Raw genomic sequence first — 27,005 nt, forward strand, 5'->3', positions numbered from 1 at the left:
CAATAACCTCCATTTACAGTAGCCTATATACTGTAGGTAATCTCTGGCATTATATTCCAGCTAAATCAACAAAGAATGTCAATAGCATGCCTAAAAATCAACAAATAACTTATTACATATAAAACCCTGTTTAGACTTGGTTTTAGAATGCGTTTTGAACAATCAGATTCAAAGTGGACAGCGCTAAATACAAGTGTAAACGGCCACCAAAACGTTTTGTGAAACGTTTCCTCAAACCAGTTACCGAGGTGGTCTGGGACGCATTTGACCACGTATCTTTAATAAGCCTAGTCTAAACGCTAATGCATCCTGACGCATCCCCGACAAAGACGTAACAGGAAGACACTTCATCAATGTAGGATAATGTTTCTCCTTTTTCGCCTTATCCTGCGCTCTTTTTCAAGTCGCAAATGACTTGTCCAATCAATCGAAACAGTTGGAAAAAGTCTATGTTCATTAGTTCTTCAAACATCTTCGGTTGCTTTCATTCATGCACACTTTTTTCAATCTGCTCGAAGTCTAACCAACTGATAATTGATTTGTTTACATGGAACAGCTGTGCGACATGCACGCAGGCAGGAGTGAGTTACTATGGTTACTACATACGAACACAAGTGGTCAGCTGGACACATTTGAAGATGCATGATAAGACAAGTGTAAACGATGATGCATCTCTTATGTACACTTGTGATCAGATCGTCCAAAACGCATTTTAAAACCAAGTCTAACCAGTGTCTAAGTTCTGTAATATCTGCATCAATGAACATGTACAGTATGTGTATGTTTTGATTTTTCAAACATGTATTTTATAAACAGAATCGTATTAAACAGTATCCATAACCATTGTTTCTTGTGTTTTATAAAGCTGTACAAGTGAACAAGGAGGTAGAACAGAATGCAGCCTCTGACGGTTATGCCAAGAGCACAGACCTGAATGTTAGTCAACATGCCAGAGACATGAAGAGCTGCTTCAATGAACCAAAACAACGTCTCTGATGAGAAGTTGGTTAATAGTAACCAGTAGAAAACAACATATTAACCAGTAGAAAACAACACAGTGGTACGGATCTCTCTGATCGTCATGACTGAATCTTCTTCCCCTGCTTTACTGGACTAGTAAGTCACCAGGCCGGCTGGACCGATTTTCAAACCACTGAAAACTCCATTGAGCCGTTGGGTTGAATGTCCAGCCTCCACTCCCGCGCTACGGCCTGGCCCTCCTCCTCACCCCCAGCACCGGCGCCATCTGGGACGCCCGACCCCGACAGGTAGACGTGCCACGTGTCTGCAGACGACCCGGGGTTCGCGGCCCGTTCCAGGGTGCAGTGCAGCGGGAAGTAGCGGTCCAGCACCAGGAGGAGGGGGTCTGGGGCCGAGGACTCCCCCCCCGCGGTGCGGCCCTCCGGGTCGGGCTGGAAGGAGGCGAGCACCCGGCAGGGGGCGTGGCCGGACGACGTCTCCTCCAGGGCCTGCGTGAGGAAGGCGGCCGTGTCGAGCAGCAGCGCGGAGATGTGGGCGGCTGAGGACTGCTCCCCCTGGTGGCCTCCGCAGCGCAGGTAGCCCTCCAGGCCCTCCACCACCAGCAGGGCTGGAGGGAGCGCCGCCCCGGCACAGCACTCGTGTAGGCAGGCCACCTCCTGCAGCAGCTCCTCCTCTGTCCTGGGGTACACAAACCTGATCTTCTGGCAGGCAAATGGATCCAGATGTATGGTCACTCAGTAGGCTGACTCAAACAGGCCCTAACCATCCTAATGTTCAGCTGCTAACAGAGCCTGATACTGGCCTACCCCTCCCTCCCCATCCCTGAGGGAACTCGATAATAACAGGACAACAAAATGTTCACCGGTCCTCTTTCCCTCATTGGCCAAATGATAGACCTCAGTGCCTCATCAAATGGCTAAGTTAGCAGTTAGCTGATGAAAAAAGTTGGCTAGAAACCAAGGGGCCTGGTCTGTGTGGTGAAATGTTAAGTTACCTTCAGACTGTCTGGAGTCAGGTTGGCCATGCGTGCTTGCAGAGCCGCGGGGAGCCTCTGTAAGGGGGTCTGGGTGAGGAACAGGACTCGGATGCCCAGATCAGCTGCTGTCAGGGAGGCTAGGAGCAGCATGGCCTGGCTGACCCGCCTCTCCCCCACCACCAACACGCTGCGGCTCCGCGGCAGCGCGACTTTCACATATAAAGATCTCTGTGCAATGAATGACCTAAACACATGTGTCAAAATATCGGCCATCACAAACATGTGGTGCTGTTGTTCCTGTTTTGCGAGCTCGTTATTATGGCCAAAGTTGGGCACGTTTGCAGTTAGTCTACCGCACGAGTTGGTTGACATCAACACCGGAGTAACGTTAATGGACGGGGTTTGTGATTTCGGTTTCTGTCTGCAGCCGATACACCATAAACCATCCGCTTTATTCGAGAAAAATCAACTTTCTGTACTACACCATTGGTCCAAATCATGGTCCAAATGCAATACTCCACCCACTCGGGCTACCCTGTAGAGTTTTGTCCATAGCCTAAGCGAATAGTAGCTGTTCGTGTAGATCAACAAGGGAGATCTTTGCCGCAATAAAAACTTTAGCAATGTAAAAATTTAGGGATTACTTTGGCAAATACCGTGTGCATGTCGTTGAACATAAGCTATACGAAAGCGCATCAGGGACTCTCAGCAATCCTCATCTTCTTCTGCACTGGGGTTTAACGGGGGCTCGCATCCAATATGTTGCATTACCGCCCTCTAGTGGAGCGCCTTGTCGTGACGAAGAAAAGAGCAATCCTCGCTCAACTTCCTTCCTTTGAGATCGCAGGTACTATTTTATTTTTTATTCACTTTATATTTTTATTGCATTGTGTCTTTATTTATTCTGTGTATACGTTCAACTTATTTTATGCACTTAATATTTGTAATAAAAATAAAAGTAAAAAAAGAAAGAAAATAAAAAGGTCTTGGTACATCCGCCCTGGGGATCACAACAGACAGCTCAGCTGGTCCAAGATGTCGGCTGGTTATGCAGAAAGCGAAGGTCCCCTGGACACCAAAGCAGCCGGGGAGCAGATGAAGGCGATGCTGCGGCGCTGTAGAGGCCGACCCCGGCTCACAGACCAGGACCGAGCACAGAGACGCCTGGAGTCCAGGAAGAAGTACGACGTGCGGCGGGTGTATCTGGGGGAGTCTCACCGGGTCTGGACGGAGCTGCGCCGGAGGACCAGCCTGAGCGACGCCGGACTGGCAGAGTACCTTATCCTGCTCAACTCAACCTACGGGGAGCGGTACCAGCAGCGATACGGCGGGTAGATATCATATTCCACGTTCATCTTTGTCTCCATGTTAGAAGGCCCTGCTGCTGGACTGACTAGGTGATCCTCAGCCGACCGACCTCGGTCCCCAAGGCTAACACTGTAGTGGCACTAGTAGCGCTCAGATTACTTTTAATTTCACCCCGCCGCCAGAAGCTTCGATTGCCAACAACCAAGTCAAAGCAACAGTCAAGTCAGTCAGTCAGTCAGTCAGTCAGTCAGTCAGTCAGTCAGTCAGTCAGTCAGACAGACAGACAGACAGACAGACAGACAGACAGACAGTGTAGCAGCAGCAGGCAACCCTCATAACACTATAACGCTGTCGTGTTTCTCTGCTCTCCTGTCAGGAAGAAGATCCCTCCTGAAGCTTGTGAGAGACAGAAAAGAGGTGAGTGATGGACAGTACAACAGAACAGCTGTGTGCGTGCATGTGTGCATGCGTGCTTGTTTGCATGCATGTGTGTGCGTGCGTGTGCGCGTGTGCTTGTGTTCATGCATGTGTGTGCATGCGTGTGTGTGTGTGTGCACCCGCCCATGCCTGGAGGGGTTGAAGCCTGACATGGAGGATGTTGTGCTGTTGGTTTGTGAAGCTGTCCTCTCTCTATCACACACAATCTCTCTCTCCTCTCTCTCTCTCTCCTCTCTCTTTTTCTCTCTCCCTCTCTCCCCCCCCCCCCCTCTCTCTCTCAGGGAAGAGGGAGAGGGTGTCCAGCCTGTGCAGCCTGGTGACGTGGTACCAGGACCACTCTCTGAGCTGTCACCACGAGCCCGAGCTCCAAGCCCTGGAGCCCCAGCCAGGCTTCTCCATGCTGGCCATCTGGCAGTGCCACGCCGACCACTCGTTTGTGCAGTACCTCTCGTCGCCACCGAGGGCGGGCTCCAGCGAGTCGGAGGCGGAGACGCCGGGGGGAGGCGAAGGGGAGCTGGGGACGGAGGAGACCGCAGGGGGCGTCATGACCAGGAGGAGGAGAGAGACCGACACACCTGGGCAGCTCACAGGTAGAGAGACCAGCACACTCGGGCAGCTCACAGGTGTAGAGACCAGTACACCCAGGGAGCTCACAGGTAGAGAGACCAGCACACCCGGGCAGCTCACAGGTAGAGAGACCAGCACACCCGGGCAGCTCACAGACAGAGAGAGAGAGACCAACACATTCAGGCAGCTCACAGGTAGAGAGAGAGACCATCACATTCAGGCAGCTCACAGGTAGAGAGACCAACACACCCAGGCAGCTCACAGGGAGACCAACACACCCAGGCAGCTCAGACAGAGAAACCAACACACCTAGGCAGCTCACAGAGAGAGAGACCAGCACACCCAGGCAGCTTAAAGACAGAGAGAGAGCCCGGCACACCCAGGCAACTCACAGACAGAGACACCAACAACAGTGGCTGTTTTGTTTTTACTAGTTTTAGTGCAGAAAGAAACACATGACATCAGAAAGCTAGAGTTGCTGTGATGAGTCAGAGAACAGCACTGAGCTGCTGTGTTTGACTCCCCCCACCCCACCCCTCCCTTCCCCACCTCACCCAGACGCCAGAGAGGAGCTGGACGCGTCAGGGGGGGCTCAGGTGACCTCCCTGCCCAGCGCCCTCGACCCCCGCCCGGGGACAGACGACCCCCCCAGGGAGGCCCCGCTGACAGAGCCGGTCTGCGGTGGCCAGCCGGAGCCCGTCTGGGAGATGGAGGCGGAGCTGGAGAGACGCCCGGACCGGCCCGGCGAGGGGAGGGCCTTCCACGGCGAGGCGAGAGAGGCCCTCCACCCCGAGGAGGAGGAGGAGGAGGCCGAGGAGGAGGACCTGAGGAGAGACGGAGGCGGAGGGATGGAGGCGGCGGCGGAGGGATACGAGTGCATGGTGGTGACGGCCGCCCTGGCAGACGCGCTGGACAGAGGCGACGCTGACCACGCGGGGATGACGAGGGACCCCGGGGGAGATGGCCCTCGAGCCGACCTTCACGCCCTCCCGGCGCCCGGGCAGGGGCCGCTGTTCGACCCTCATGCCCTGCAGACGGTGGTGGCGAGCTGCGAGATCCCAGACCAGCGGGGGGCTCTGGAGGGCTCCCAGGTAACCATGGCTACACCCACGGATGCTACATGACAGCTTCAGAATCAGCTGCTACTCGTAGGGCGTTTTTTTATTTTATTTTTTAGGCCAAGTTCATTGAAGCTGTGCTCTGTGACCCCCGAACCCCCAGCATGTGTACCAGGCCTGTAGGCCTCTGACCTGTGTGTGTCTGGCCCCCAGCTGATCATCATCACGGGACCCGGCTACGAGGCTCTGGCCCCCGAGGGCCTCCAGCTCAACATGGGGGGCGGAGACGTGGAGGAGGTCACCTGCACCGTCATCGAGGGCGTGGCCTACAACCAAGTGTGCCAGTCAGGAGCAGGCCTCGGGTCGATGGAGGAGGACGCCATCGCGGGTACGATTAATGTGATTCATTTGATTAATGTGATGAGTGTGTCTCAGTGTAATGATTACCGTGATGAATGTGTCTAAATGTGTATTATAGCCCACATTCAGGGGCACTGAACATTTATGAATATGTTGCTTTGTTGTTACAAACAAACACAAGTTGGTCCAGTGGTTCTGTGTGCTGTCCTAGCTAAGTTGGTTCAGTGATTCTCTGTGTTGATTCAGTGGTTTTGTGTGCTGTCCTAGCTAAGTTGGTCCAGTGATTCTCTGTGTTGATTCAGTGGTTTTGTGTGCTGTCCTAGCTAAGTTGGCCCAGTGATTCTGTGTGTTGGTTCAGTGGTTCTGTGTGCTGTCCTAGCCAAGTTGGCCCAGTGGTTCTGTGTGCTGTCCTAGCTAAGTTGGTTCAGTGGTTCTGTGTGTTGGTTCAGTGGTTCTGTGTGCTGTCCTAGCTAAGTTGGTCTGGTGGTTCTGTGTGTTGGTTCAGTGGTTCTGTGTGCTGTACTAGCTATGTTGGCCCAGTGGTTCTGTGTTCTGTCCTAGCTAAGTTGGTCCAGTGGTTCTGTGTTCTGTCCCAGCTATTCCAAACAGTTGTGTGTGCTGTTCTCTCTCCCCTCAGACCTGAATGAGAGGCAGTTTCTGCAGCCCGGTGTGGAGGCCCCTGACCTGGAGGCCCCTGACCTGGAGGCCCCCGACCTGGCGGCGTCTTGTGAGCGGGTGAAGCTGGAGCGTGGCCTTAACAGGTGAGAGGGTGAAGCTGGAGCGTGGTCTGAGCAGGTGAGAGGGTGAAGCTGGAGCGTGGCCTGAGCAGGTGAGAGGGTGAAGGTGGAGCGTGGCCTGAGCAGGTGAGCAGGTGAGAGGGTGAAGCTGGAGCGTGGCCTGAGCAGGTGAGAGGGTGAAGCTGGAGCGTGGCCTGAGCAGGTGAGAGGGCCTCATAGGCCACCGGGGGAACCAGGTCTGCTGGGCAGAAACAGCACTGTAGGAGCAGAGCAGAAGTAGAGACCAATCTGCCCCTAGTTCTGGAGCTCTCCACCGGGTAGCGGCCCTTCAGAACGGAGCCACAGGGGGAAGGGGTTGAAATCTCTATCTAGGAAACAGGACACCACTCGCTACGTCATCAGTAGCTGCTTTTGGGTAAATTGTTCCTCGTATTCTGCTCTGAATTGTATTAGTTGCCTGATTTGCTCAGGAGTCCCTGGAATATTACAACATGGTTATAACATTATAGTCCTACACATTTTATATTAAACCCTAATGCTTGCTACCATTATCAATGATTATAGGTCACTACAATCTTTCAACAAATCAATAAATCGGACAGAATTTGCAGGACAGAACAAGCCAGATTAATCTATAGAATATCCAGGAAGCATTTTTACACATCAGCTAATTCAGCATTGTCCTGCCCTTAGAAATGTCTGCCCTGCTCTGAGACCAGATGAGCGGGGAGGTGCAGAACATTGGCTGCTGGATTATTTTTCAGACTTCATACACGGGACATGGAAACTACTGTGCTGTCACTCACAAATCATCGTTTACACAACATTCTATTGATGAGATTAGATTATTTTAAACTCTATTGTCATTGCACAGAGTAGCAACTGGGACAACGAAATGCAGTTCGAATGAAATGCAGATGACATTGTGAATAGCGATTTGTAGTTGTGACCAGCCACGTAAATGTAGAAGTCCAATGTTGCTGTTGTCCACAGGATGGGGGGCAGGGCACAGCATGATATCCTAGTGTATTATAGGCTACTATCAGTGATTGCTGTGTTCAGTGTGTCAGAGAGCTAAAGATAATGGGATTCAGGCAACTTGTGAAACATCCCACTCACCTGGAGGGTTGTCTGCTAGATCACACACAGATTCACACACATGATCTCTTACTGGAGCAAGAAGCACCTTATTTCTCTGACTGTGATGAACTATTTGTTTTTGAGAGGAAATAAAACAGCAAAGTCCATTTTTGACGATTGGACGATTGTCATGGCATGTTTGTGAGGTTGTTACTGTATTGATGCATGTGACACGTGGTTGCAGATATTGCACTTGTTCAGAAATGTATTTTTTAACCAGCCATTTACATATTCCTTTGCATCTATATTAAAACATATTCCTACGGATTGAAACATTTTTGTATGATTATTTGTAGTCTGACCCTCTGTAGTCTAACTGCTCTGTAGTCTGATGCTCTATAGTCTGACCATCAGTAGTCTGACCCTCTGTAATCTGACCCCTCTATAATCTACCCCCTCTGTAATCTGGCCCTCTGTAGTCTAGCCCCTCTGTAGTCTAACCCCTCTGTAGTCTAACCCCCCTAAGCTTTGATTGATTGATTGATTGATTGATTGATAACCCTCTGTAATCTGAACCTCTAGCCTAACCCTCTGTAGTCTGACTCTGTGATCTGGCCCTCTGGCCGTGTGCCCCTGTGCAGTGTCAGGTCCAGGAGGAGTCGTCGAGGGCCTGTGATTGACGCAGACGGCATGCTGAAGATGTTCCACTGTCCCTACGAAGGCTGCAGTCAGGTCTACGTAGCCATCAGCAGCTTCCAGGTAGGGAACACTGTGACTTGGATATAACCAGCCTTGACCAGGTTCTACAATGCCTCATCTTTAATCTCTCTCCCCCCACCCCCCCCCGGTTCTCTGGTGTGTGTTCCTCTCTGTAGAACCATGTGAATCTGGTCCACAGGAAGGGGAGGACCAAGGTGTGCTCCCACCCCGGCTGTGGAAAGAAGTTCTACCTGTCCAACCACCTTCACAGACACATGATCATCCACTCTGGTGGGTGTACACACACACACAGCTCAACTCAAGCTTTATTTATAGAGCACATTTAAAAACGACTGTGGTCGACCAAAGTGCTGTACAGGTAGGTGAAATAAATCACAGCAAGACAAAACCATACACACAAACACAACAATACCCACAAAGACAACAATACACACACTAGCCTGCCACACAGCCTAGCTCAACTAGAATTGAAGGCCAGGGAGAAAAAGTGGGTCTTCAATAAAGATTTAAAAACCTCAAGAGTCTGGGCAGATCTAATCTGGAGGGGCAACACACACACACAGACACCAACAAGACACACATACACACACACACCCGAATCAGTTTTATTGCCAGGTAGGTTTTTACACACACTAGGAGTTTGTTCTGGTCAGTTGGTGCACAACACTGATGGATAGACAACATTAGACCGGGTGCAGGACCAGACAGGACAGTGCATAATATGTAGTAATGCAGGGAGCAAAGAGCAAATACAAAATGATGTGCAGTGTGTATATATACAGTATGTGGGCCTTCATTTACTGAGCGATCGTACAACAGAAAACTGGGCGTACAGTCATTTCCACTCCAAGTTCGGCATTTATCAATTTGGACGTGAGTGTAGACTGACCAGATCTCTCGTCACGTCTCAGCTCGGGTACGCAAGTTTGGAGTTGCCATGAGACTGATTCTGACACCCATTCATCACTTCACACTTATTCATCACTTCAAAATATGTAGCCTACCCTATGGCAAAATATATTTTGTAAAGGCCTCTTCTATTCTAACAATTATCAAAATTAACAAATGAGAAGCAATGGGTAGGCTTCAGTCACTTATTTGAATAAGAGCTTTGACAGTCATCATATCGGTAATGCAATGCTCTAGAAGACCTATGCACATCCTATCATTCAGCCAAGGTGAGAGGAGTGGGCGAGCAAGGTAGGCTATTAACCTGACACAACTGTTTCTACAGTATAGGCCTACTGGTTGAAATAGGATATTTTACATTCACACAGGTGTTGGCTCTAATTTCAGATTTTGTTACTTCGTAATTTATTGTCACAATAATACATTTGTCTGGAAGGTAAAATAAAATGGTATTGTATTATTAGTATTATTATTATTATTATAAATCCTCAAATTGACAGCAATGTGCAATGGTTTTTGGATAGTCTACACAATTAAACATGAAACGGCCCAGCTTGCACGCTGTCTGGTTGTGTGAATTACTGGGCCTGTAGGATCTCAGAGGCTCTGCCCCCTCCTGTTCATACTACCCCGTACCTGTGGACGGTGGCGTTGATGTCAGGCATTAAGTTTTAGGACAGAGAAGTTCACATGACATATCCGTTACTGTCTGCGAGATGGTTTTACAGAATCTTCCATGGAGAGTGAAGAGCTTGCCATCAGACGAGAATCTGAGAAACTTCTCGTTTTGGCCGTGTTTTGTATCTCCATGCTATAAACTACAGGGGCGAGGCCAGCATATGTAGGGGTGTGATATTTAAATGACGATTGTTTTCATCCGCACAGCCCGATCATTCGTACGATGGGATTGGCGGCATATGAATGTTTGATAGATCACACGTGGACGCTGTCGTACCATCATTCCTGCTTTCGGATCTGCGCTCCTTGGATAAATGAGGGCCAATATGTGTGCCTTGTGTTGTGTGTGCAGTGAGATCCAATGTACGACACAATCCTAAAGCACCAACGCTAGATTTCACCAGACTTATATTTCCTCCATATGCAGGTGTCCGCGACTTCATTTGTGAGACATGTGGAAAGTCATTCAAACGCAAGAACCACCTGGAGGTTCACAGACGCACCCACACAGGAGAGACGCCCTTACAGTGAGTCCCCCTACCCTGACCCCCCTACCCCGACCTGACCCCCTACCCTGACCTGACCCCCCTACCCCGACCTGACCCCCCTACCCTGACCTGACCCCCCTACCCCGACCTGACCCCCCTACCCTGACCTGACCCCCCTACCCTGACCTGGACCCCTACCCAGGCCTGACCCCCTACCGCGATCTGACCCCCTACGCCTACCCCGGCCTGACCCCCCTACTCCGGCCTAATACCCATACCCCAGCCTGACCCCCCTACCCCGGCCTGATCCCCCCTACCCCGGCCTGATCCCCCTACCCCAGCCTGATCCCCCTACCCCAGCCTGACCCCCCTACCCCGGCCCAAGAGCTCTCAGTGGTCAGGTCACACACATACACTTACAGTTCTGGAACATTACATTGCCAGAGGAATCACTGTTACTTCCTTCATGCCTGAACACCCCTCTCTCTCTCTCTCTCCCTCTCTCTCCCCCTCCCTCTTCTCTCTCTCTCTCTCTCTCTCTCAGGTGTGAGATCTGTGGTTACCAGTGTCGCCAGCGTGCTTCTCTGAACTGGCACATGAAGAAGCACACCCCAGAGGCCCACTACAACTTCACCTGTGAACATTGCGGCAAGCGCTTCGAGAAGCTGGACAGCGTCAAGTTCCACAAGCTGAAGAGCCACCCAGACAGTCACGCCCCCTGAGAGAGGGAGACCCAGACAGCTGCGCCTCCTGACAGCCAGGCCCTCTGAGAGACCAGGAGAACAGAGACCCAGACAGCCACGCCCCCTGAGAGACCAGGAGGAGAGAGACAACGCTACTGCTGGAGGAGCGTCTTCCACACACCTGGAGGGAGGGCTGACCCACCAGGCATTAGACAAGAGGAGAAAGACGGGTTCAGACAGACAGACAAACAGACAGACGGGTTCAGACAGACAGACAGACAGACAGGTGCAGGCAGACAGACAGACAGACAGTGAGGCAGTCAGACAGTCAGTCAGTCAGTCAGACAGACAGACAGACAGGTGCAGACAGTCAGACAGTCAGACAGTCAGACAGTCAGTCAGCCAGCCAGCCAGCCAGCCAGCCAGCCAGCCAGCCAGCCAGCCAGTCAAGTCAGTCAGCCAGTCAAGTCAGTCAGCCAGTCAAGTCAGTCAGTCCGGCCGTCTTGGAAGGAGGAGGTTTCTGGAGGGGCCACTCAAAGGACGTGTGATAATGAATAAAGTTTGGCTGTTGATGAAGTCGTGGTTTCTCCATGGGGGTAGGCTGCTCCCCCTGCCACTGTGCTGGACACAGCCTGGTTACGGACCTGGTTACCGCCTGATTACCGGCCTGTAGGATCTCAGAGGCTCCAACCCCTCCTGTTCATACTGCCCCGTACCTGTGGACGTTGGCGTTGATGTCAGGCATTATGTTTTAGAACAGAGAAGTTCACATGACATATCCGTTACTGTTTCTGTACCGTAGCGTGACATCATATCCATAGACTTCCCTTTAGTTGTTCACTGTTCATCTCCATGTTGTTGATTGTTTTCATGAATGAGTTGATTGTTTTAGTGAATGAGTTGATTGATTTAGTGAATGAGTTGATTGTTTTCATGAATGAGTTGATGTTTTTGATGAATGAGTTGATGTTTTTTTGGCAATAATATGGTTGAACCTTCACCCCCTCCTGGTGGTTGTGATGGAGTTTAGTTTGGGGTCGGTGTACACGCAAAGCTGTGTTCTTGAAACACTTAACATAGTGATGCTATTACTTGTCTGCTATCTGTGTTTCTGGATGCACAGTTTTGTTTACAAGGCTGTCAGTGAGGTTGCAATATGACCATAATGTGTTGTAAGTTAAGATATCGGCTGTCGTTTACAGAGGCTGTTCAGTGAACGTCATGTGTAATTAGTCAGGAATCTTTCCGTTGGCCTGGTCTTAGCTTCTCCGAACACACTGAAGAGCACTGCCATGACACACAGTAGATCCACAACTAACGGGGAACGCTTTCTGGCCATAGAGATCAGGTCATATTGATCTCTATGGGTCTGGCGCCTATGGTTCCTTTCTCCTTGTTCTTTTTCCCATCAAATTGAGTTTCTGTGAAAGCTTTTTCTACCGATAAAAGCATATGCACTAAGTTACTGTTAGGTTATTGTTATTTTTCTGTGCACAATGAACTGATGTCTGTAAGATATGTGAATATGATGCAAATGGATTATGTACATACTTCTCAGAGAGATATTTATTTGAGACAAATAAAAAGAAGTTAAACTCCTGACTTGAATGTTTCCGGGCAGTGGGGTACAAGTGGTATTAAAAGGCGTTGGGGTGTTACGTAACATACACTCCTGTAAATATCAGGCCTTTCGGAGAGCTGGGTGATGAAGGCTTGTCACTGACAGGACACCATGTCATACTGCAACTGTTCTATTGGTGTTGAGCAAAGCCAGGTTCTGTCCCACCAGGTAAGGTCGGTCACAACCGACTCACGTAGGCTACTTTCCCCTGATCTGCAAAAAGACTGAGATACTGGTTGGACTTTTTCTGGTGTGTTTTGTTTGCTATAAAAGGGAGTGAACCTTGGAGACTGAGGACCTTGTGTAATTTCTAGTAACAAAGAAACATGGCAATTACACACAAACACGGGAGAAAGTGGCGACACGGAACACACACACACACACACACACACACACACACACACACACACACACACACACACACACACATGTATCTCAGCGATCGCTGGTGGAATCTGTCCTCTGCATTTCCCCCATCTAAGCTGTCCTCATCTCCTGTCCTCCTGGGGCAGTCAGTGAGCAGTGGTGCTCAGTCCAGGTTTTGGACAGGGACAGGACTGAAGAGCATCTGTTCTTCTGCATGTTTTTCATATTGGGTTCTGTGGGAGGAAACCCTTGCGAACATGTGGAGAACATGCAAACTCACCGAAACGCACAGAAAGGTCCGGGAGATACCCCACCTGAGTACCTGACAACCCTGGGGAGAACATCTCCAGTGCCGACATCGTCCCAAGTGGGAATCGAACCCAGGACCTTCTTGCTGCAAGGCGACAGTGCTAAGTACTGTGTCACCGTGTCGTTGATACATGTACAGAATAATACATGCTCTTTTGAAGTTGGTCCTCCATGTGTCAGATGTCTGTGACTCATCTCTCTCCTGCCTTCCTCCCAGTTCATGTAGACTAGTGATGTACCAGGAAATATGGGATGTGTGAAAGTCTATTCTGAAGAAGTGATGAGTCATCAGGTGACAGCGAGCTCTGAGTTTTATCAATGCCACCATGTGAGGATTACGGCTGCTCCTCCAACAGGTGAGCAGATCTTTTTGCATGTGGTTTTAGTTTTCAGGTTCCTCTTTTTCCCTAATGCTGATCATTGTCCTATATGCCGTGCGTGCGTGCGTGTGTGCGTGTTGTGAAAATTATTCTAATAAACTAAGAAAGATTTAGCCTTGTTTCTCCATCAGCATAAATGTGTTCTTAAACTTCTGCAGAGGGAGAAGAGAGGGAGTTTACAAGCAAGACAACAGTGTTGCCCGTGAAAACATTGTCTGAAAGGTGAGGTCTCACCCCCGGCCTGGACCCTAACAAATATACCAAGATACACCAACTCTCTGTAGCCAAGGACACATTGGTGGTGGTAAAGTCTAAACAATAGGTCTTAATCACCTTACTCCAGAATACAGAGGTGGGTCTCACAGAGGACAGACCACAAATATTACCACCATGTTTGTGTGTCGCTGTTACATTGCCGTGGCTACAGGTGAGTTCTCTGTAGGGACTGACTGCCTTCTCCAATCACTCCACCTGTGGGCCTCAGTGCTCTCACCCCCCCTCTCTCCCTCCCTCTCTCTCTCCCTCCCTCTCTCTCTCTCCCTCCCTCTCTCTCTCTCCCCCTCCCTCTCTCGCTGTTTAACCAACCTGCAGTGACATAAGAGCACAGGAAGACAGAAACACAAACCAGTGAGAGAAAGAGGCACTCAGATTCAGCCAGCTCTCCTACCGTCCTGTAACCTCACACTCTGCTCCCTCAGCCACGGACTCCATCATCTGAGTGAAGGTAAGAGGCTCTCCCTCTCTCTCTCTCTCTGCTGCACCCTCCATCTCACAGAAACCTGCCGCCCCTCCGCTGGAAGGTTGCGTACCTTGGGTAGGAACTGACTAGTGTGTGACTACAACTGGTTCTCTCAACGCAGACGGTAGTTTCCGTGCTTTTCCGTGGTCTTGATGTTCTCTGCTATAGACGAGTAGATGCCGTGACAACTTTCAGGTGGGAAGCCAACAATGATCCTTTGTTCGTCTCCTGAGACCTCGACTCCAGCCTGCAATTACTGCTCTCAATGGCATCCTTAGAGATCTGAGATCTGCCCCCCCGTTTTGATGGAAGCTGGTCACACTGCGACTCATCTGGCTGGTTAAGGGGTCGTCTTTTACTGCCTTTACCTTGTCTCTTTCATTGTTGAGATCTGTCCCCAAGAAATAATTATTCATTTCGCCCCCTCGAAGCCTCGCACAGAAGTGGAGCCAGCTCTGATCAGGTTGCCTGATCTTCTTCACTTCCCCACCAGCTGTCTGAGGCAGACTGTGTTGGTAAGCCTACTTAAAGGAACATTCCGTATGTTCTTGCTTTCCACTAATTGTCAGCGTGTCCCTCGGTAGGGTCTTCGCTATCCTGATCACTCCAGGAAGCGTGACACCACCGCCCTCAGCACAGCAGGATATCAACAACCTGCCAATCAAACTCCCTAAACTTTCGCCTTTCAGTGTACAGTGTATAACAACTATGGGAGTTTTAACTTTTGTGTTCATTGTATCATTTGAATATACGGAGCAGGTACATTCCTATTCTTCATCAAATATTTAAAAAACGTTTCACTTGGACTTAAGTGTCCAGATGCAGGTGTGTGAAAACTATTGAGATCAATGCCATTCAGGAGCCTGTCGGTGTCATGACTAAAGGCTACACACATGCTCAAAATGGTGGTCGTCTCTCCCGGGGTGTCTGCAGGTGGACGGCCCCAGCTCCCAGGAGGTTTGTTTATCATTTGCATGTGACTGCAGTTGTTAATGAATCACTGGGCTAACTCAGCCCTGACCAGGGCCCAGCAGGAGCAGGATGATGAGGAAATACCCTGAGCTGGTTCTACTTTGCTATGTCCGTCCGTCCCTAACCCTAACCCTAGCCCTATACCCTAACCCTAGCCCTATACCCTAACCCTAGCCCCATACCCTAACCCTATACCCTATACCCTATACCCTAACCCTTGCCCTATACCCTATACCCTATACCCTAACCCTATACCCTATACCCTAACCCTTGCCCTATACCCTAACCCTAACCCTATACCCTAGCCCTATACCCTAACCCTTGCCCTATACCCTATATCCTAACCCTATACCCTAACCCTAGCCCTATACCCTAACCCACGACCGCCCCAGCATCATTAACCCAGCGCTAGCTAAACATTCACACAGGCGGTTTACCAGCTCATCATGTCACTCCCAAGGCCTCTGCTTGTGTCTTAGTTAGAATCCATGCTTTTTTTCCACAAACACTTTTTAAACTATAGGATATTGTATGAGGATATTCACGATTCAAGATATGTTTATTAGCCATGTATATGGTTCACACATACTACAAATTTGACTAGGGTTAACGGACAGTGGCCGTTAACCCAGGACAGTGACTATAATGAATTTTTTATCCAACAAATCACACCAAACTGAGAACTGAAGATATGGGTCAGTTATAAACGGTATATATTCAGTTATAAACAGAGAAGTGCAGATATGTGTCAGTTATAAATAGTATATATTCCGTTATATCTAGAGGCCCCTGTCATGTCGTAGTCGTTCAGATCTGCAAATAAACCTGTCGCAATCAGGGTCACATTAGAATACAGTAGCCCATAAAACACACACACACACACACACACACACACTCTCTCTCTCTCTCTCTCTCTCTCTCTCTCTCTCTCTCTCTCTCTGTCTGGGGACAGATAGTCCTAGACACACACATGGTGAAGGCCAGGTCACCGCAGGGGTCATAAATGGAGCAGGATGAGATGGTCCTGATAGTAGCTACATGCTACCAGAACAGCACAGGTCATAAACCTGTGGTGTGAGTGTGTATGTGTGTGTGTGTGTGTGTGTGTGTGTGTGTGTGTGTGTGTGTGTGTGTGTGTGTGTGTGTGGAGGTGTTTTATGGGCTACTGTATTCCAATGTGCCCCTGATTGCCACTTACTGCTAGAACCGTAAAATTCCTGACTACTTCCTTGGCACCTCCATGTCTTGCTGAAGGCGATAGACTGGCTGGTTGGCCAGAGTCTCCACAGATAGACTGACTGGCTGGCCAGAGTCTTCACAGATAGACTGACTGGCTGGCCAGAGTCTCCACAGATAGACTGACTGGCTGGCCAGAGTCTTCACAAATAGACTGACTGGCTGGCCAGAGTCTCCACAGATAGACTGACTGGCTGGCCAGAGTCTTCACAAATAGACTGACTGGCTGGCCAGAGTCTCCACAGATAGACTGGCTGGTTGGCCAGAGTCTCCACAGATAGACTGACTGGCTGGCCAGAGTCTTCACAGATAGACTGACTGGCTGGCCAGAGTCTCCACAGATAGACTGGCTGGTTGGCCAGAGTCTTCACAGATAGACTGACTGGCTGGCCAGAGTCTCCACAGATAGACTGACTGGCTGGCCAGAGTCTCCACAGATAGACTGGCTGGCTGGCCAGAGTCTCCACAGATAGACTGACTGGCTGGCCAGAGTCTCCACAGATAGACTGGCTGGCTGGCCAGAGTCTTCACCGACACGAAACCTAACCCTGTTCCATTTACCTATGTGGACTGAATGCCCAGCTTCCGGAGTGTGCCGAAGTGTTCTTGAGCAAGACACTGAACAGTGTGCGGAGTTTGCATGTTCTCCCCGTGTTCGTAAGGGTTTCCTCCCAAAGAACCCGATATGAAAAACATGCAGAAGAACAGATACTCTTTAGTCCGGTCCCTGACCAAGACTTGGACTGAGCACTTGGACTTGGTCCTTGGGCGCCACGAACGGTGGCTGCCCACTGCTCCTGGCTGCCCCTGGAGGAGGACAGCTGGGATGGAATAAACGCACAGAAAAATTTCCACTGGCGACACCCAAAAATTGTATGTGTTGTGTGCCATGTTGCCTCTAACTATAGTATGTGTGCAATGTGTCAATGTGTGGCCGAATAACCCCCCCCTCCCGGTCCTGTAATTATTAAACAAACACCCACCAAGACAAGATGCCGATTTCAGAGATTGTTAGTTGAAGCTTTCCCTCACTCAAGCCCCACTACGAACCCTCACTACAAACCCTCACCTCACTAGGAACCCTCACTACGAACCCTAACCCTCACTAGGAACCCTCAGTATGTATCCCTCACTCCAGTTCCACTGAGGTCGTCAGGTAAACTGTAAATGTCACAGAGGAGGAAACAAAAGCAAGGGCACTCTAAGTGTTTGAGTATGATAAGATGAGAGGGAACGGTTCTTGTGAAAGAGGCAGACATTGTGAACTGCCACTCCTTGTCCCACCCTCTCTCTGCCTGGCAGAGGCTCGGGTTTCTATAGTTACAGTACAGGTGAGAGTGATGTCAAACATCTTAAAGCATAGAAACTCTGTTAATTTGTCACTGGCCATAATCACCAGAATGTGACGACTGTGAGTTAAAGAATTAGAAAAACGCTTGTGACAGAAATTCCAACAGCTTGACATAACTCAACTGACAGCAAAGCCCCAACTGCCATCTGTATATAGATTCAGATATTTCCTTTAAATGTGTCGAGCCCTTCCTTCCTCCCTCACTACCTACATACCTACCTGCTGACCTAGCTACCTATACCTACCTACCTACCTACCCTACCTGCTTACCTAGCTACCTATACCTACCTACCTACACTACCTGCATACTAGCTACCTATACCTACCTACCTACACTACCTGCCTACTAGCTACCTATACCTACCTACCTACACTACCTGCCTACTAGCTACCTATACCTACCTACCTACACTACCTGCTTACCTAGCTACCTCTACCTACCTACCTACCCTACCTGCTTACCTAGCTACCTATACCTACCTACCTACCTACCTACCTACACTACCTGCTTACCTAGCTGCCTATAACTACCTACCTACACTACCTGCTTACCTAGCTACCTATACCTACCTACCCTACCTGCTTACCTAGCTACCTATACCTACCTACCTAACCTACCTGCTTACATAGCTACCTATACCTACCTACCTACCCTACCTGCCTACTACCCACCCCTCAAAAAAACAAAACAAAAACAAAAAACAAAAGTAATGGAATGTGAATCATTACTATGTTGTCTCAGTGGTGCTTACTCAAATAGAACCAAAACTATGTTTATACTCCTCATTCTTCAGACCTCAGTGATTCAGTTGGCTCATGATCATCATATCTACATAACTGACGGTTACACCCCTCTCTCTCTCTCTCATTCCAGGGAGAGAACCTGCTTCAACCATGGGGTGCTTTGGATGTCTCAAGTTCATGATGTTTGCTTTCAACGGCCTCATCTTTGTAAGTAGGAAGTGTTTTCTCACCATGTAACAACTAGCAGGACATATACTGGAGGGACATGACGTCATCTGACCTTGGTTTATGACTCTATGGAACAAACATGCAAGTTAGTGGTGTGTTTTATAGTTTGAATGTAATGTGTTAGACAGTTAAGAAGAGTGGATGTTAGAGAAGAGGGTTTTAGAGTGTTGTCCAAGGTGCGGAGAACAAAGACCCCTAAATATAGAGATAGATTTTTTAGACTTTATTGACCCCCCCAGGGGGAAATTTGGTGTTTCAGCAGTTGAAATTTACAGAAAGATTGGAAAGAAAATAAACACTAAATACAGAGCATCAAAAAAAGACAACAAATAAGGGGAGGTGGGGGGGCTAGCAGCAAAAAAGAGGGATATCATATTATATACATCCATATGTACAGTGACTGAGCAGTATAGAATATAATAGGATAAGATATATATGTACCTACATACAGTATATTGTCAGTATAAATATAGCTAATCAGTCAGTATAAATATAGCTATAAAATACAATAGGATAAAATATATATATGTACCTACGTCAGTATGAATATTACTATACAGGTAGATAAGTCAAGGAGTATACATACACACACACGCACGCACGCACACACACATACATACATACATACATACATACATACATACATACATACACCATAGCTAGTCCAGGCCTAGATATATCTAGTAATACACATGTATACATATGACACATGGAACGCTCAGGCACTGTTGTATATTCTGATGGCTGCTGGCACAAAGGAACGTCTGAACTGCTCCGTATTGCACCTGGGTGAGATGAGCCTGTGGCTGAAAGTGCTCCCCATCTGTCACAGCTCACTATAGAGGGGATGGGAGGGGTTGTCTAGGATAGACTTCAGTTTGTCCCTCATCCTCCTCTCTGCCACAGACTTCAGGCTGTCCAGTTGTTGCCCCACGATGGAGCCAGCCCTCTTCACCAGCTTGGATGCTGGAGGTCTTTCACAGCACTGGCACCTTTTTCAGCCTCAGGAAGAGGTTGAATAGGGGTTGGAATATGCCAGCCAGCTGCCCGTAGACTCCTTGAGCACCCTGGGGCTGATTCCGTCAGGGGCAGAGGCCTTTTTGATTCGCAGCCTTTGGAGTTAAACCCTATCAGTCTAATCCTAACCCTAAACCACTCTGGCAATTTGCTCCATAGCCTGGGTCCACTAAAGGTTTGCTGCTTCTTGCTAGTTCTCGACGGAGTGTAACGAGTTGACAAGTCTGTCTGACTGGCTACCAGGCTACAATAACAAAGTTAGCCAATGTAAATGCACATGACAATGCCAACTAGGCTGTTATGTTTATGAGAGACTATCGCCAGCCAAGAAAAGACATTTACATTTCACATTCAGATTCCTGTATTTCTACATCCTTCGTATGTGTACAGAGGAGTACAATTCTTGGGTTCTGGCTCCTCAACCTCATAGCAACAAAATAACAACACATGATAATGACAGTTAAGACATTACTGTATTTTAATGTATTTTTCACTGAGAAGAAAAACATGTCAGCCCCTGTATTCACCAAGCACCCACATTATGAGTGCTGGTCTGGGATCAGTTTTGTTTTTTATATTACATAAAAAAAGATTTTGTTGACAAAGGGGGACATAATTCTAGATCAGCCCTCTTGTTCTGGGAGGCTTGGCAAATCCAGGCCTGGTTCTGTGTGGAGAGGGCAGTAAGACCAAACTAACCTACGCCTCTCCTCCCCCTGCCTGTCACGTCTCCCTCTCGCCCGTGTTTTCACCGCTCTCCAGCTGTCCGGGGCCGCCATCCTGGGGGTGGGGATCTGGGTGAAGGTGGACAGCGGGTCCATCCTGGGCCTCATCCAGGGCATCGAGGGGGCGCCTGAAGAGCTCAGCCAGCTCCTCAACGTAGGGTATCTGCTCATAGCCGTCGGGGCGGTCCTAGTGCTCATCGGGTTCCTGGGCTGCTGTGGAGCTGTCAAGGAGAGCAGGTGTATGCTGCTCCTGGTATGTGTCCTGGCTAATGTCATAATACGTTGTTGTTGTTTTTGTTGTTGTCGTCGTCGTCTTCTTATTATCAGTAGTAGTAGTAGTAGTAGTAGTAGTAGTAGTACATACCTGGTACAGTAGGTGTCTTGCCTAACGTCATGTGCTATATGCTGTACACAGTATGTCAGTTTACAGTCAACAACAAGCTGATAAGCCATTACTGCATTGCAGGGCATCAGTCTGTTTCTATTTATTTTCTGTAACTTTGTCCTTTCCTGTCTCCTTGCCTGTCTTTGTGCTAGTTCTTTATAATAGTGTTGGTGGTCTTCATAGCAGAGGTAGCTGGAGCCGTGGTGATCCTGGTCTTTAGACCACTGGTAAGCAAGCACTGGGAGCTCACTCACTCACACACTAATTCATTCACACTCAGAATATCAGCTGGTTGACTGGTGTCCAGGCTGCCCATTTGATAATGACGATCTCTGTTCCAGGCAGATGAGCTGATTAACAAGCTGGGGATGAAAGCAGTAGACAATATCAGAAAGGATTATGGGAAAAATTCAGATGTCACTGGTCTCTGGAATGCTACCATGGATACGGTACAGTGTCTTTTCCCTGTGTCTAGTAATACTCTTCAAAATGGTTGTCGGAAAATTTAATACAGGAGATAAGCGATATTAGCCGCAAATCTAAATAAAAAATGATCACGAACGTACAGTATAACAACCTTTTAAAATTAAACTAGAAATGGTGCTCAGAGAGCACAGACCTCTGCCCATGAATGCATTTTGTGGCTGTGTGCAAGCAGGATATGTTTGGTATTGCTGCATTCCTAAAGCTGAGAGCTTCAAGTTCAAACCCTGTGTCTCTATGACCTTCCCATGTCGAGAATTATTCACTCCCCAAGTCCAATAAATGAATGAAGGTGAATGGCTGGCCATGTTTGGCCGGCTCATGGACCCAAATCATGATTCGGATCTGCTCCAGAATTTAATGTGTTGTTAGTTGACTCATGCTACACCCCTCCACCAAGTTTCATGAAAATCAGTCTGGTAGTTTTACAGTAGCATAAACCTTGTCTAAATAATTAACAGAGGTAAATGGCTGTCTGTGTTTGGGCAGCTTGTAGACCTGCCCCATGATTCGGATCCACTTTAATGGGTTCTAAGTTGGCCCATGTGTAGCGGACAGGGCTATATCCGCCTAGTAGGGGTGCTACTAAATATCTCATTGTTCTCTGGACGGCTGTGATGACAAAGGGATCCCACACCTTGCAGTAAATGACGGGTAAAATAAGGCGAGCTTCAGAATTTAGTTATCACAGGGCTAACCTGAAATGTATGGGTACATGTGACTTACTGTGTACGTGCTCCCCCATGGAACCCTACAGCAACAAAAGAGACGCCCTTACTCCAGAGAAGATATTCACTCAAGTACACGATTCTCAATAATATATGTGTATTATGCATTCAATTAATGATTTTGCATTGAAGTGATTTTATATTACATTCAATTACTAAACCTCTCTGTTCTACCAGATTCAGGGCCAAGAAAACTCTTCTCTATAACTAAACAGTGAAGCACTTTAGTCTTTCAAAGATATCTAAGTGATTCAAACAGAAAGGAACACGCAAAATGTAAACAGTTCCTAAAAGGAATCACATAGGCAGTGTGATTAGTGAACCTTACTATGGAACTATAGTTCAAAAAGGAAATACTCAGTCTCTGTTAAGACAACATAACAATACTGTCTTTCCCTCGTCAGCAACCCGGAGCTCTGGAACGTCACTGGTAGGCAGGGAAATTAAATAGACCTGGTCCAGGGCGATATCTATACAGATAACGCCCTGTTACTCTCAATGCAATTTGCCTATGAAAGCGCTTCATCCGCCCGGTCGTCCGAGTCTACAGACAAAACCGTTTCGTTACTCACCAAAGTAAACACATCGTTGGAAAGATGAAAGCCTTTTCTCCTAAGTCGCTACAGTTTGTAGTCCCCCACCTTTCAAATAAAAGGCAAATTTGTACACTTAAATGTTTTATATCCACAGCGCATCGACTGTCTTCTTCTACCGGCGAATCGGCGCTCACCGCTTTGTTTAGCCTACTCACTGCTGCCGCCCATGTCGGGGATGATGCATTACATCTTAAATGGTGTTGAGAGACTGTTGAAGTTGAAGATGTAATGCATCATCCGTAGGATATCGCCCTGGACCAGGTCTAGGAAATGAAAGTGCTCTCACGAGCTGAAGGCCACGACCCTGAACCTCCTGAAGATGGCGCTGCACACCAAAAGACGAGATGTCCGTAGTATTCTCCCGCTTCCCTCTTGCCAGGCGAAAGTCTCACTACGTGGACTCCCTTCTTCAATCAGCACACCTTAAGTTAGACCTGGTCCAGGGCGATATCTATACAGATAACGCCCTGTTACTCTCAATGCAATTTGCCTATGAAAGCGCTTCATCGGCCCGGTCGTCCGAGTGTACAGACAAAACCGTTTCGTTACGCAGGACTCACACGCTTGCGTTTGATGCGTCAACTTTGACGGATGGCGGAAGGCGTGTCTGCCGCACGCAACAACAACCAATCACATTGTCCAAAACTGCGCTCGCAACAGCCGAGTATATTCTCCGAACCTGCTAGCGCGAACTATTTTGAAAACCCACCCGGCTTTTCGTTTAGTGCCGTCATGGATGCTAATCTGGTCGAACGTGTGGCGATCGTTTATGCATTGTGGTTGAGGCAACGTGAACGTGGTGCCCGCAGGTATTGGGTACATCCTATCCTGAAAACAAACAATTCAAACAGCGATTGTCCTCCATCTTGGTATCGAAAAATGTGAAATCCCGCCTTGCGATGACGTCTTTCTCCGTCAAGACATCTGATTGGTCGGCAGCTCCGGCAACGCATCTGAAAGTTGAAAATGTTTTAACTTTCGACGCTAGCAACGCAGGCAACGCAACGCACCGGGACAACAACGGAACCAGAATGCCATTCGGCTGCGGCCATTGAAACGCCCGGCTCACACGCTTGCGTTTGATGCGTCAACATTGACGGATGCCATTCACTTTCGCTGCCGCACGCAACAACAACCAATCACATTGTCCAAAACTGCGCTCGCAACAGCCGAGTATATTCTCCGAACCTGCTAGCGCGAACTATTTTGAAAACCCACCCGGCTTTTCGTTTAGTGCTGTCATGGATGCTAATCTGGTCGAACGTGTTGCGATCGTTTATGCATTGTGGTTGAGGCAACGTGAACGTGGTGCCCGCAGGTATTGGGTACATCCTATCCTGAAAACAAACAATTCAAACAGCGATTGTCCTCCATCTTGGTATCGAAAAATGTGAAAATCCCGCCTTGCGATGACGTCTTTCTCCGGCAAGACATCTGATTGGTCGGCAGCTCCGGCAACGCATCTGAAAGTTGAAAATGTTTTAACTTTCGACGCTAGCAACGCAGGCAACGCAACGCACCGGGACAACAACGGAACCAGAATGCCATTCGGCTGCAGCCATTGAAAGTGAATGGCATCCGTCAAAGTTGACGCATCAAACGCAAGCGTGTGAGCCCCCCGAAAGTGAATGGCATCCGTCAAAGTTGACGCATCAAACGCAAGCGTGTGAGTCGGCCGTTACTCACCAAGTAAACGCATCGTTGGAAAGATGAAAGCCTTTTCTCCTAAAGCGCTACAGTTTGTAGTCCCCCACCTTTCAAATAAAAGGCAAATTTGTACACTTAAATGTTTTATATCCACAGCGCATCGACTGTCTTCTTCTACCGGCGAATCGGCGCTCTCCGCTTTGTTTAGCCTACTCACTGCTGCCGCCCATGTCGGGGATGATGCATTACATCTTAAATGGTGTTGAGAGACTTTAAGATGTAATGCATCATCCCCGACATGCGTCGTATCTCTCTCCCTCGTCTCAATCACACGCAGCTTGCGCATGTAGCTCCAATCAAGCCTCCTTAGCTCGCGCTGACTATAGTTGGCTAGTTAGCTAGTTTTAGTTAACAAAAACTGACAAGATAGCTCGCCGAAAACTGCACTTCAATACTTTTATTAAGCTCACGACTTGACAACGCACTAAATGCATTTACTCAGCTTGTTCTCTCAAGCTAACTGCACGTTTACTTGAGTTTCAATCAAAATAAGTTGAGTCACACTCAGGTTCCCTTTTCAGCACTTCCACGGACAGAAGGATAACGTTGTGTTGTTCTCCTGAGCTCCTGGTATCGCGTTGTGATTGGCTATTGCGACTGTCCGTCAAACAATGCAATGTCCCAAAGGAGCAATACATGGTTCCTCATGGGAATACAGGAAAAGCTAATAAAGTCCATTATTTCCTCTATACGTCACACATGCTACACTCTTCCACCAAGTTTCATGAAAATTGGTGAGGTGGTTTTTGCATAATCCTGCTAACAGTCTACGTACAGAAGGACACACGCCATTGAAAACATTACCCCTCGCCCTGTGCTGTCGCTGGGGCAGAGGTAATTAAAACTGAAAACTGGATTTGTCATACTTGTCTAATATGAGCTTTGTTTGTGTGTACTCTCCAGCTAAAGTGCTGTGGAGTCTACAACTATACTGACTTCACAGACTCCCCTTTCAACCTGGACACAGACCTCTACCCCCCACAGTGCTGCCTGGCCACCAGCCCCTGTACTGCAGCGAACGTGGTAATAGCTCTGAACTTCAGTCAGAAGTTGTGAATCCAATCAAACTATAACTGAAAATGTTACTTTCACAAGCATGGCTTTTAATCCTCTGCATACATAATAACTATGTAATATTAGTGTTTTAAAATGATATCTCCATGTGCAACACCATCGGCATGTTGATGATGTTGGCCGTGTATTCTGGGTATTGCTGTGAACTGTGCCTACTCCTCTCACTAGTTATTCTCATTTCCCCATATAGACAGTCACTGGATGTTTCCCAAAGGTCATGAAACTGATTGATGACAACTCAACTGTTATTGTGGGTGTGGCATTGGGCATTGCAGCCCTTGAGGTATGTCTGATTTTCCTCTCTCTCTCATCTCTCTCTCCTCATCTTTCTCTTGCTCTATCTGCTTCCACTGTCCATTAGTATTACATTGTATTGTTTGTTTTCTCATACAGTATAAATGGATGCTACTATATGTATAGGCCTGTTGGACACCATCTTGATTCTTGTTAAGACATGAAAATCTAACTATACTGTAAATGCATTGCAATTCCACAAAAAACAAGTGGCACATTAACACCAGGGAACAATTTCAATATTGGATTTTTACCTAATATGAATATGCATTTGCTTTTTTCACAGATATTAGCAATGATTGTGGCCATGACTCTCTACTGCAAAATAGGTTCAAAGAGAGATTGAGATCAAGTTGCAGCTATGCAAATCAAAGCTGCAATACGAGTACTGTATAATATCTGGGCCCTTCCAAGGACCCAGATGGACACCTACTTTCTCTGAACCCATGACAGCTGAAGAGCCCAGATGGACTTTAATGAAGCCTTGTGATGAGACACTCCACCACTGAACTGAAATAGTTTTGATAACAAATACTGTGGGATCACCACAAGAAAAAATACGGGAAATGCTTTATTTTTACTGAGGCCTAATATGCAACAAATGTACATCTTTCCTGGAGATTGATAAACACGACAACCTGCATTAATCCACTCTATGTACCTTATGACTATTGATCTGTACAATAAACATTGTCACATTACAACACACATCATAGCATATCACATTACAACAGATTAGCAGTCAAGATTCAGGAAAATCAAAGGATATGTTACTTTCAGTGTCTGCAATAATAAAGCAATATTATAGGAAATGTGACACACCATAGATAGTGTTTGTCGGGTAGTCACTTCCTCCCTCCCTCCTTCCCTCCGTCCCGTTGTTGACCTGCATTTCTATGTTGCCACCACAAGAGGCAGTAGTCCCAGCACAACAAAATACATTTTCACACTTTACACGTTTTGTTTTCTGCTCCTCCTGTTCTCGGTCCTACTCCCAGATTCCTGAGTGGATCCAGTTATAATTAATGTAATTCCAAGCATTTTAATAAATATGAGCATTGTGATTC

General features: G+C 48.0%; 3 protein-coding genes across 3 annotated transcripts; 2 read left to right on the forward strand and 1 right to left on the reverse strand.

The window, feature by feature from the left end:
• Nucleotides 1-1,145: 1,145 nt before the first annotated feature.
• Nucleotides 1,146-2,107, reverse strand: swsap1 (SWIM-type zinc finger 7 associated protein 1; the record flags this gene model as incomplete). Its single annotated transcript, XM_084439022.1, has 2 exons — nucleotides 1,146-1,682; nucleotides 1,976-2,107. 2 exons carry the CDS (start codon nucleotides 2,105-2,107, stop codon nucleotides 1,146-1,148), a joined length of 669 nt encoding a protein of 222 aa, XP_084295148.1.
• Nucleotides 2,108-2,992: 885 nt separating this feature from the next.
• Nucleotides 2,993-11,887, forward strand: znf653 (zinc finger protein 653; the record flags this gene model as incomplete). The annotated part of the gene is made up of 11 exons (XM_084439023.1): nucleotides 2,993-3,288; nucleotides 3,642-3,682; nucleotides 3,985-4,293; nucleotides 4,829-5,035; nucleotides 5,174-5,361; nucleotides 5,542-5,716; nucleotides 6,326-6,449; nucleotides 8,147-8,264; nucleotides 8,381-8,495; nucleotides 10,240-10,339; nucleotides 10,845-11,887. The coding sequence occupies 11 exons, from the start codon at nucleotides 2,993-2,995 to the stop codon at nucleotides 11,020-11,022; spliced, it is 1,851 nt and encodes a 616-aa protein (XP_084295149.1). The 3' UTR covers nucleotides 11,023-11,887.
• Nucleotides 11,888-18,851: 6,964 nt separating this feature from the next.
• On the forward strand, nucleotides 18,852-26,284 carry tspan34b (tetraspanin 34b; the record flags this gene model as incomplete). Its single annotated transcript, XM_084439024.1, has 7 exons — nucleotides 18,852-18,908; nucleotides 20,709-20,924; nucleotides 21,209-21,283; nucleotides 21,398-21,505; nucleotides 25,474-25,593; nucleotides 25,835-25,927; nucleotides 26,225-26,284. 7 exons carry the CDS (start codon nucleotides 18,852-18,854, stop codon nucleotides 26,282-26,284), a joined length of 729 nt encoding a protein of 242 aa, XP_084295150.1.
• Between the last annotated feature and the right edge of the window lie 721 nt (nucleotides 26,285-27,005).

This window comes from Borostomias antarcticus (assembly GCF_949987555.1).
Source record: "Borostomias antarcticus genome assembly, chromosome: 5".
Taxonomy (NCBI): Eukaryota; Metazoa; Chordata; class Actinopteri; order Stomiiformes; family Stomiidae; genus Borostomias; species Borostomias antarcticus.